Raw genomic sequence first — 12440 nt, 5'->3', positions numbered from 1 at the left:
TGTTCCTGTCTTTCATTTTTTTCATGTCTCGGAAAAAAATAATGAGATAACAGCGAAGGGAATGAGAGAGAGAGAGAATGAATGAATTAGAATAAGGTGTAGTGAGAGAGAGAATGAATGAATTAGAATAAGGTGTAGTGAGAGAGAGAATGAATGAATTAGAATAAGGTGTAGTGAGAGAGAGAATGAATGAATTAGAATAAGGTGTAGTGAGAGTGAGAGTTCGGAACATAAAATGTCAAGGAAGGATCAGCAAAACTAGAACAGTATCTTAGAGGATTCTCACAGGATGAGATGGGACACATCTTGGTGTGTCCCAGGGGCCTCGTCTTTACGTTTAAGAGCCACTAGCCTGGCTCTGAACCATCGCCTGAATTGTGACGGCAGCTTCACTGGGTCAGCGAAGCGGGTACAGTTGGCTGCCTTACGAATGCTGGTACAGTTCACGATATGGTGCATGTGCCCAGCCTGGAACCCAATTTATTGAAGGATCCTGTTACATTTTTACCTAGGGTCCAAGAGTCTTGGCCTGTCAACAAAATTGCCCTGTGATCAGCAGCACCTCTTCCCTTACATACCAGAGCTTCAGTTCGATCCCCTTCCCATTCTGTTTATTCACTGAGTCATTTATTACGACTTATATTGAGTTTATAGACTACGTGGCTTCAAAAGGTGTAAGAATGGATTTACTGCGAGAGTTTCCGTGGCCGTAGGAGGAAAGAGTCAAGTCACAGACTATAGCCACTGACGGAAGCATGATTACAAGCTTTGTGTCAGGATTCTTCCTGTCGAAAGCCTCACAGCTCAGTGGTAAAGCACTGGATCTGCTTTGTTCTTGGTAAATTTGAAGCCGATTTAAAGATCAATCTAAATGTCAGTTTCTCAGACCAATGATCAAGTTCCTTGGTCACGTAAGTCACTCCTAGAAGGGTTACGACTAACCAAAGTAAAGTAATTGCTACATACCAGGGCTACAGTTCGATCCCCGGTGCCGCTGATGCAACATCACAGTGTTGCTGACTGCAAGATCTTCCTATTTGTAAGCTCTGTGGCTAAATGGTTACAGTACCTGACCTCCACCACAGTTCGAGTACCCACACATTCATCTGTTTATGTGTAATACACAAGAATAACAGATCAGAATTAACGTAAATATTATGGGTTTAGCTAGAGACCCTCTGGAGGTTAACCTCCATAATCCTGTCCTGATGTCCTTCCTTTTATTCACTTCTAAATGTTAGTTGACCAACCTGGTTACCTGCCCACCAACTTTTCTGTAATTTCAGGAATCATTGAAAAAAAAGATCTAGGCGAGTACAAATAAGAAAGGCGCCTGTCTGGCGCTCAACAGACGGAGGATCAAGCCTCCATCACGGCATGCGCTGAATGGCCCACGTGGGTTTAACGCTTAACATGAATTAAACAAACATTGAAATTTGGTTCTTGGTGATATTTTCCCTCCTTATCTAAACGAAGAACTGAAAGTCCGTGGACTTTTCACAATTTTCTCTAAAATATAGGGAGGTACCACCTCTAGAACTGTCCTGGGGTCCCTCATATTTATTTCGCCTTTGTTTTTTTTTTTTACAGGAACGTGTTTGCATTAGATATGCATTTGTAACCGCGTCTTTATTTGTCTCTCTCTATTTTTTTTCTCTCTTTTTTTTATATGGGTTCTACAAGGTTAGGTTAAAGATTCCTAACTTTATTTACGAGCTAAATGCTGTTACCTACATCAGCTCTCTCTCTCTCCTCTCTCTCTCTCTCTCTCTCTCTCTCTCTCTCTCTCTCTCTCTCTCTCTCTCTCTCTCTTTCCCAATGAATCCCACTATCTTCTTTTCCTATTCACCTTTTCCACCGCCGCATCTCCACCTAAGCCTCCCTTCACTCTTTCCCCTCCCCAATCTTCCCCTACCAAGGTAAGTTATGGTGGGGAGAATACGTGATGGAGAAACATGTTCCCTAAGGGAGTATTCCCCCACCCCCGCACTCAGTCACCCCTGGAGAGTAGGACCTCCACCCCCTCCCCCTAACACTCTTTCCCTTGTTGCCGGAAACTAATGGGCCCCTAACCCGGGACGTGATGACCCCTCTCCTCCCCCTTCCTTCCCTATCCGTCCTACCTGGTTTTCCCTCAGCGTTCACCTTTCCTACCTGATAACCCTCAGTACCTCCTTCCAACCTCACTGTTTTTCCACCTGCCTTCCAGTACCACCAGCTGCCTTCAAACTCACCCCCTGCCATCCCGTATCACCAGGTACCTTCAAACTCACCCCCTGCCATCCCGTATCACCAGGTACCTTCAAACTCACCCCCTGCCATCCAGTATCACCAGGTACCTTCAAACTCACCCCCTGCCATCCAGTATCACCAGGTACCTTCAAACTCACCCCCTGCCATCCAGTACCACCAGGTACCTTCAAACTCACCCCCTGCCATCCAGTACCACCAGGTACCTTCAAACTCACCCCCTGCCATCCAGTACCACCAGCTGCCTTCAAACTCACCCCCTGCCATCCAGTACCACCAGCTATCTTCAAACTCACCCCCTGCCATCCAGTACCACCAGCTGCCTTCAAACTCACCCCCTGCCATCCAGTATCACCAGGTACCTTCAAACTCACCCCCTGCCATCCAGTATCACCAGGTACCTTCAAACTCACCCCCTGCCATCCAGTATCACCAGGTACCTTCAAACTCACCCCCTGCCATCCAGTATCACCAGGTACCTTCAAACTCACCCCCTGCCATCCAGTACCATCAGGTACCTTCAAACTCACCCCCTGCCATCCAGTACCACCAGGTACCTTCAAACTCACCCCCTGCCATCCAGTATCACCAGCTACCTTCAAACTCACCCCCTGCCATCCAGTACCACCAGCTACCTTCAAACTCAACCCCTGCCATCCAGTATCACCAGCTACCTTCAAACTCACCCCCTGCCATCCAGTACCACCAGCTACCTTCAAACTCGCCCCCTGCCATCCAGTACCACCAGCTGCCTTCAAACTCACCCCCTGCCATCCCGTACCACCAGCTACCTTCAAACTCACCCCCTGCCATCCAGTACCACCAGCTACCTTCAAACTCACCCCCTGCCATCCAGTACCACCAGCTGCCTTCAAACTCACCCCCTGCCATCCAGTACCACCAGCTGCCTTCAAACTCACCCCCTGCCATCCAGTACCACCAGCTACCTTCAAACTCACCCCCTGCCATCCAGTACCACCAGCTACCTTCAAACTCACCCCCTGCCATCCAGTACCACCAGCTACCTTCAAACTCACCCCCTGCCATCCAGTACCACCAGCTGCCTTCAAACTCACCCCCTGCCATCCAACACTGTTAAATAGCCTACCTGGAGTCTACCTGGAGTTCATTCCGAAGATCAACGCCTCCGAGGCCCAGTCCTTGACCAGACCTACAGAAGAGAGAAGATTCAGTGTCAACAAAAGTACCATAGAGGGTAAAACCTTCAGAAAAGAAAAAAATCCATATAAACAAAAATGTCAGGCAGAAAGGGAAAAAAACCGTAGGCAAACATCGAACAAACGTAAAAAACGTAATTATTTTATTCTAATACAAGAACCAAATCAATATGGATCATACAAAAAAAAATATACCAAAAAATCACCAGACAAAGTGAACACTAAATATAAAAATAGGCAACTGTAAAACAGAGGACAAAAATAAAAGCAATTAAACACCGGACGAAGACTAAAAACACCATGTCACAACAAGACAGACAAAAAAATAACATCAGTTAAGCACGGGCAAACAAAAACAAGTCCAGACAAACACCAGGCAAACACCGGATGAACGCCGACATAAATCAGCGGGATCTCCAGTATGGTTAATATCAGAGCAGAGAATAGAGGCGAATTCCTCTTCCCGGGTCAGAAAAGTGTATCAGTAGCGGGTCGTGGATCAGGAGGGGCTCTGAGGAGCTTATCACCGCCTGGGGGTAGTATCATGTGCGCCTTGCCTGAACGGAAAGGCTGGATGATCCTCCTGTGGGTGGAGCAGTGAGAGACGATTGAAGGAGGCGGGTGAGGGAAAAGGCAGTGGATGAATGAAAAGTAGGAGGGAAGAGGAAGAATTATTTGTAAGAGTATTGGGAGAGAACGGGAAAACTGGAGGACTCGATCGTAGTGGTAATGATGGGGGCAGACACAGAAGTCAAGAAACAAGCGGAGGATGAAATAGAAGAGGATGGGAGGAGAAGCAGAGATGAAAAGGAAGATACAGAAGAAAAAGGAGCTGTGTGAATACTTCTTAGTCTAAGTTGTAACTAGTGAGTTCTTAGTTCTCACTTACTAGACCTACAAAGATGTGATTTTCGGCGCACACAAGACGGCAAAATGACATGACAAAAAAAAAAAATGGACAAGTGTGGCCATAGTGTAACAGAATACAATACATACAAAAAAAAAAAAAGCTTTAAAAGTTCTTTAGACGTATCTTCAACTTTCTAGCGAAGTTAACTCAGAAAAGCCTTCAACCCTAAAACGCAATTTCCCAAAACACGGTGCTCATCCCAATTCTCTGTCACATCTTACGCAGACAAGGGCACAAATCATTATCATTCTCAGGGGATGCTAAGCCTCAAGTTGATATAAACCAAATACATGCATACCAGTAGTCCATGAAAGTACCTAGCATAAAATTTCAAATATAAAATGCGCCGAGTACAAAATGGCACCGATAAACTATGGATTGAAAGAAGAATTTGAGGAACATTGACCAAAGGTAAAATACTGAGATGACTGGTTCCAAATACACAGGCTGGAATAGGTGTGAGTGTATATGGAGGTCTACCTGGAGTCTACTTGGAGGGCATTCTGGGGATCGACGCCCCCGTGGCCCGGTCCACGACCAGGCCTCCCGGTGGATCAGGGCCTGATTAACCAGGCTGTTACTCCTGGCCGCACGTAGTCCAACGTATGAAACAAGCCCGGCTGATCCAGCACTGACTTTAAGCATCTGTCCAGCTCCCTCTTGAAGGCAGCCAGGGACCTATTGGTAATTCCCCTTATGCATGGTGGGAGGCTGTTGAACAGTCTTGGGCCCCGGACACTTAGTGTTTTCTCTTAGTGTACCAACGAAGACGGTGCCAAAAATTTCCTTAATGAAGATCAAATATGTAATTAGCATACTAATGGAACCATTGTTTTTATAGCAACCTTCCCTCATATACTTGGGATGATTAAAACACCTTACCGACTTCAAGAGTGAAAAGAACAAGTTTCCGTAATGTGCCCCTGATTAGCCGGGCTGTTGTGTATACGTTGGTTGTCTGAAGCATAGAGTTCCATACTGAGTGTCAACTTAGAAGTGGTGATGCTGCCAGCTGTTGACAGTTCAAGAACTTGGGTTAGATTAAGTATGAATCCTGTCGACTTCATAAGGGTTATTAATGCTGCAATTAAGGTGTTTATATAATCAAAATTACGTAAATCACGCACGCACGCGCGCGCGCGCACACACAAATACCCCAGCTATTAAGCACATAAACACGTATCCCTCTTGACCACTCTCTCGACCACCAATGATTGTTCTCACTGGGACACACAGTATCCTGCTCATCCCTGAGGTCCTACTCACAGAACACACTCGAGGGTCCTGTCACCTCCACCAAGTCCTGTCTGCAATGTCAAATCAGAGTGAAGTAGCTGTTTAGGTCCCATTCATATCTTCAGTAATGTACCGCGGTGTATTTTACGTGATTTACTGAAGCAATGTTCGGTCTCTGACCGGACTGTAAGGGCAAGACTTCCTAAAAATTGTAACATTTATATCAGAGAAGATTAAATATCAGCCTTAACTGCTTGGTGTACACACACACACACACACACACACACACACACATATATATATATATATATATATATATGCATGCAATAAGATCACAGTAAACAGGTGATTTTAAAATATGCAAAACAACCATTGAAAGAGTTGTGAAATTCCAAGCGCTTTCGTAACTACTCACATTGTCAAGGAAAGCGCTTGGAATTTCACTACTCTTTCACAGTGGTTGTTTTGCATTATATATATATATATATATATATATATATATCATCATCTCAGTCAGTCAACAAGTGATAAATGCAGTGAGAGCAAAACTACCAGGAGCAGCAGTCATTGCCCCCACAAATAGTGTCTTGCTAGGAGCACCTCTGGGAAGCAATGCCATTGACAATTCTCAGGAAGAAATTGGAAGAGTTAAGGAGAATGGAACAACGAATAGGCAATCTGGACACCCACGATGCCTTGTACCTTCTCACAAAGTGCTTGAGTCTGCCCAGGTTGACATATTTCCTAAGATGTGCACCTTCATATGATAACCCTATACTGCACGAATATGACAGTATTCTGAGGCAGATTTTTACGAAAGTACTTAACCTTACTCTAGAAGACGGGCAGTGGAACCAAGCTACACTTCCAGTCAGACTAGGAGGCATTGGTGTCCGCAAGTCATCACAGATTGCGTTACCTGCTTTTCTGTCCTCGTGTATTGCATCCAGAGAGCTTGTAGCAGCGATTCTCCCTGAACATCTTAGGGACAAGGTAGGAGTCCAGGACCAAAAATTCATTGACGGAGCAATGATCTGGGATAATCTAACGGGCTCTGGAGCCAGACCTACTCCCCCCAACAACTACAAACAATCGCACTGGGATGGTCCAATAGTGGAAAATATTGCCTCAACAATGCTTCAGAGTGTGTCAGGGAAGGATAGAGCCCGCCTCCTGGCAGTGAGAGCCCCTCATGCTGGGGATTTTCTGTTGGCTGTTCCCAACTCCAGCCTTGGCACACGTCTCGACCCACAGACCATCCGCATCGGTGTTGCCCTTCGACTTGCCGCCCCTATTCTCGCCGAACACAGGTGTATTTGTGGCAGTGAAGCAGCAGACCGATTCGGGTACCATGGTCTTGTGTGCCGTAAATCCGAGGGAAAGATTGCAAGACATGAGGAGGTTAATAACATTATCAAGAGGAGCCTCACAACAGCTGGATGCCCAGCAGTAAGGGAGCCACCCCAACTATGTAGATCTGATGGCAGCCAGAAGCGTCCAGATGGTATCACCCTTCAAGTCTGGACAGATGGGAAGCAGGTGGTGTGGGACTATACATGTGCATCTACCTTGGCTGATACCTATCTCCAATACACCAGGGAGGAAGGAGGGGGAGCTGCCAGCTTTAGGGAGTCCCAAAAGTCTAGAAAATATGAAGAACTTGCCCATCATTATATGTTTGTTCCCATAGGCTCAGAGACCCTTGGCTCATGGGGAAAGAGTGCATCTAAATTCCTTAAGGAGCTGGGAAAAAGACTTATCAGGGTAACTAGGGATCCCAGGGCAGCTAGTTTTCTGTTCCAGCGGCTCAGTGCGGCTGTTCAAAGGGGTAATGCCTGCTGTATTTTGGGCACACGCCCCAGCTCTGAGGAGCTGGATGAGATTTTCGCCTTATAATCGTTGATACACACGTAACAACATGTACCGTATATGCCACCTTTATATCAACAATGTATCTCTTAAATCTTCTGTACCATATTATGTAATAAAATATTCCTATTGGTAAAAAAAAATATATTAAAAGATGGGGTGGTAGGGGAAGTGGAATATTCAAACGGCTTCAGGAAGAAATCCAAATATTCTTCCTTGAAGCCTTTTTATCCACTTCTCCGAGGCTGTGGGTCCCACAATTTACACCAGAGGTGGACCCCATCCTATATATATATATATATATATATATATATATATATATATATATATATATATATATATATATATTGTGCCGAATATGTAAAACTGGTCAATTAGCAAGAACTCATTTAAAATTAAGTCCTTTCTAAAATTTTCTCATACGTTTAAAGATATATTTTTTTCATTAATGTTAATGTAAAAATTTTTAATTTTGCACCAGAAGAATCTTAGAAAACTTACCTAACCTTATTATAACAAGAGCAATTTATTTTAGCCTAACCCAACTAAATATATTTTAGATTTGTTTACAATAATTTAATACTAAACAAACACAGTGAAATATATTTTTTTCGTTAGGTTAAGAATGATTTTGGCGATATTGCATACACAAATTTTCACTTGTCCTATATGGCAAGATGAGCGTTGCTATTTAAGCCAAGATCCCAAGTTCTGCCTATTCGGCACGACATATATCTATATATATATATATATATATATATATATATATATATATATATATATATATATATATATATATATATATATTATATATTAACTGAATGCCAGTCAATACTCGGATCTCCAGTCCAGAGAGTGACAAGTAGTGCCAAAAGCAGTGCCAAAAGTGCTTTTCTCTGGAAAGGTGAATGTCAGTCATTGGTGCGACTATAAACACATTTCCAGCAATTTATTTTACATCTAGGTCATGCCAGAAAATTCGTAATAAAACGAGTGTAGCATTTGACTGGAATGTCTGAGATCGGAGTTGATCAATAGGTAAAAAGGCATTCATCAGCATCTCTGTAAAGTATTAAGTTTAAACTCCCCCTGTCCAACCAAATATTCACACAGTAACACAGGAATTTCACAGTTGCGATAAATAGGCTGACATCATCTTGACGATCCTACGAAGTCAGATTTCAATGATTATTTACATTTCTATCTCTTATTAACATTCCCAGCAGCTGGGTGCTTCAAACTACAATGAATCGTATAATTATGCTACAATATAACGGTTTAGCACATTCATTATTTTTTAAATATGTCACATAATCTTAAATCATGTGAAATGTCCATAACAGTATATAAAACCAGGGTTCTGTCTCTTCGAGTCACAGCATCTTCAATCTGATTCTGTCCTCCGCCTGTCCCAACTTTAAGGATCACCTCCCCCCCTTCATGGGGGAAATGTAAATTTAACCCACTTAGTGGGTTAAATTTACAATTTTTGAGATTTTTAATGCATTCTATGGAGGATTAAGTATTTTTTTTACAAAGTATACACAATTCTTTGTGTGTGTGTTAGAGGTAGAAAGACTTGGCAGTGATGAAAGGGAGAGAGAGAGAGAGAGAGAGAGAGAGAGAGAGAGAGAGAGAGAGAGAGAGAGAGAGAGAGAGAGAGAGAGAGAGAGAGAGAGAGAGAGAGAAACAGACAGATGAGAATGATAATTAGAGGGGAAGGGGATGGGAGAGAATGGGTAAAATGAGAGAGGGTGGATGATTTAATTTTCCAAATATTTTTTGAGATATATATTGAGAGACTATTGTTGTCTTCCTAAAGCACTCGTGTGGTCAATTCATAATTTATTTTTGAATATCTCATTTTTTTATATGCTTAAGTTGACATGTCTTCTTCTGGAGAGAAAAATAATACATATTTAACAATAATGTTAACCATAAATGTTTATTTCTCTTTTGTTTTAAAATATTTTCCATTTATGTTAATGTTCTTTTTTTCCACAATTTTGTAGTCTTGAAGGATTTTTAAAATCATTAATTTTCGAAAAATTCATTAGCTCTTGTAATGCCATGTATTTATTTTTAAAATTTAATTACAATATCAAATTATATATGCAATATTTTCAATCTTTTTCTTATTGGAAAAATGCAGGATTTTTTTTAATTCTATGTGTGATAATATATTTTTTTTTATTAATTAAATTATATTTTCAACATTAATTTTAAAACTGATTACGCTAACTTATTTTCAGATTTTTTTGCTTATAATTTTAGCAATATTTTTTATTATATATTAATAGCAGGTATCTCATAAAATTAGCTTTTGATATAGATATATGTTAGATAGTAATAGAAAGTGTTAAAATAGAGAATGTAAAGAAAAAGAACCAGGAGGCATTTTAAAGCGTGTCTTCGAAAAAAACAGTCAGAATATAAGATTAGTGAGAGTAATTGCAGCCACTGTGAGGCTTTTTAGACAAGAACAATAATCTAGCAGTACAAGGAGAGAGAACGGGAGAAAAACTGAACTAGTATGAGAGGTACTTTGACTAAGAGAGTTGAGGAAACTGCAGGTGTAGCGGACTGGACAGCTGTATGGTTGAGGTCACCAGCCAGATCTTCGGCGACCCTTGCCCAGGAACCCACAAGTACATCGAAGTCCATTACTCCTGCGCCCTAGGTAACTTTGCAGTCCTGCGACCTTTGTCACGTCACACGATTTCTATCCCTACGCCTCTTTTTGAAGAACCACAAGATATAGTAGGGGCTTAACAAGTAGCTACAATTTATTACTACTAGAAGTACTACAAACTTTATCGTTGTTGATAACGTAGCGGCTGGTTTACTAAACGGGTTCAGGAAAGCGGGTGGCCGGGCACTGGATAAAAAATAAATAGCTATCAGATTTACACTAACACAAGACTGTATCTGTATACGTAGACTACTAACCAGTAGCAAATAGCCTTACTAACTCCATTAACAATGCTTTTTCAACATGATTCGGTCGTCTGGGATTTTCGGCGTTGAACTACTGCTGCTGTTCGGTGTTTTTTTTTTTTTTATTATTGTTTGTCACATCTCGTGCTTAGCATTCTTTCAGTTGTGATATTTACACTTGGTTGTGTCGTCTCCTCATGGAGTGAAAGAGGTGTCTATGGAGACGACGACGATGATGGAGAACGAAAATTAATAAAGAGGAGGCGGTGAAGGTGATAAAACTATGTTACTACCTTTACTCTTCCACCTGTCCCGTTTCTTCTTCCCTCGTCCTCTTCCTAGATCTTTTTTTCTCTTATCTCTTCCATTTTTTCCTCCCCATCATTTTAATCATCTTCCTCCTCTCTTCATCTTCGTCTTCCTGTTAATGATGCTCTTCCTCATCCTCTCTTCTTCCTCCTCCTCCTCTCTTCTTCCTCCTCCTCCTCCTGAGTTGACGTGGCGTCACCTCCGACACCTTCATGATACTATCGCTGATTTACGACAGAATAGTCCGGTATTTGGGCATTTTACACGAACGATTATCTTCTTTTAAAATAGTTTACGGCATTATAACCCATCTCCTCGCTCCCCCCCCCTCTCTCTCTCTCTCTCTCTCTCTCTGAGGGATAGTAAATTTGAGTGGCTGTGTATGATCGACCTACGGACTGGTTGACTGTGTAATAGATCGAAGTGTAATGACAGAGAAAGAGTTGGAACCCACGGATAGCTCCAACTTCATCCTGTTCCCTATATGTATGTTTCATAATAAAAAGGCTTTCAAATGAGCTGATGTAAGTAACATCTCTTGGCTTGTAAATAAAGTTTGGAACCAAAAACCTAACCTTGTAAAACCTTGTGTGAGAGAGAGAGAGAGAGAGAGAGAGAGAGAGAGAGAGAGAGAGAGACTGTAGATGTAAAGAAACTACGACGACCACATAGGACAAGACTAGAGGAATGAAAATAAGTGGGAAGAGAAGGTTAATGTTCCATATTATTCACCAGTCACATGGATTTAATGGGAGGGAATTGTGGGAGGGTGATGGAAGGTGTTATTGAGATAGCTATCTTGATCAGGTAAGACAAAGGCTTAGAAAAAGAGGAGAGAATGAGGGAAGAGAAAGTGGTAAGAGAAGAGGATAAGGCAGGGGAGGATATAAATATAAGTAGAGGAGGGTTGAGGAGGAAAACTGATGGATGAGGAAGCGTGGTGTGCAGGAGAGGGAAGAAGAGAAGAACGTGAGGTGATCCAAGAGTTAATTGTCCCAAAGGTGTATAGAGCAGACACCATTATACCCTCTATCCTCTCCTCCCTTCCCCCCTCTATCTCTCTCTCTCTCTCTCTCTCTCTCTCTCTCACATACTCCCCTCGCACACATGACCCTTACATCCACACATAGATGAGTAAATACACTACCAGGCCAGGAGCTATGAACTGACCCCTGCAACCACATTGGTGAGTACTACTAGCCCCCACACGCTGACTGTCAGCCCCACACACACACACACATACGCTACCAGCCCCCACACACGCTACCAGCCTCTCTCACTCACACACACACACACACACACACGCTACCAGCCTCTCACACACACACACACACACACACACACACACACACACACATGCTGCTACTACTACTACACTATCTCTCTCACACACACATCCCACCCCTAGATACCCCCTCCCCCCACACACACTATCACACACAGCCTCTCGTTGTTTACCTCTCTCATCTGCCTGTCTCAATATTCTCTCACTATCCACCTCTCTCACTTTACACTCTGCCTCCCTCACTCTTGTCTCAGCGTGAAGTTGTCGTAACATCCACTACATGAAATTATTACACTTCTCTTCGTAAATACAGGCTACTAACTTGTAATAGACCATCTTATGTTCCCTGAGCATCCCCCAGGGTCTCGGCATCCAGTAATCCCCCTCTGATTATTTCTTTCAAATTGAATGCAGGTCTTATACGTTTGGCAGGGCGGGTCTTGCGAGTCCCGCCCCCTAGACGCCA

The 12440-nt window shown here is 42.7% G+C and overlaps 1 protein-coding gene across 8 annotated transcripts in view; it reads left to right on the top strand.

Moving 5' to 3' along the window:
* Window positions 1-12440, top strand: part of LOC128698822 (latrophilin Cirl) — a 414208-nt gene that overhangs the window by 369525 nt on the left and 32243 nt on the right. For 6 of the 8 annotated variants that reach the window (XM_053791237.2, XM_053791235.2, XM_053791240.2 and 3 more), the window contains exon 4: window positions 10017-10123. The exons of the other annotated variants lie outside the window; for them this stretch is intronic. In XM_053791237.2, coding sequence (XP_053647212.2) covers window positions 10017-10123 — 107 coding nt within the window. The remainder of the gene's footprint in view (window positions 1-10016; window positions 10124-12440) is intronic. 8 annotated transcript variants of the gene reach the window in all.

The sequence above is a fragment of the Cherax quadricarinatus genome, chromosome 59, assembly GCF_038502225.1.
Source record: "Cherax quadricarinatus isolate ZL_2023a chromosome 59, ASM3850222v1, whole genome shotgun sequence".
NCBI lineage: Eukaryota > Metazoa > Arthropoda > Malacostraca > Decapoda > Parastacidae > Cherax > Cherax quadricarinatus.
Note: the sequence above shows the minus strand (reverse complement) of the source record. Positions and strands in the feature narration are given on the sequence as shown.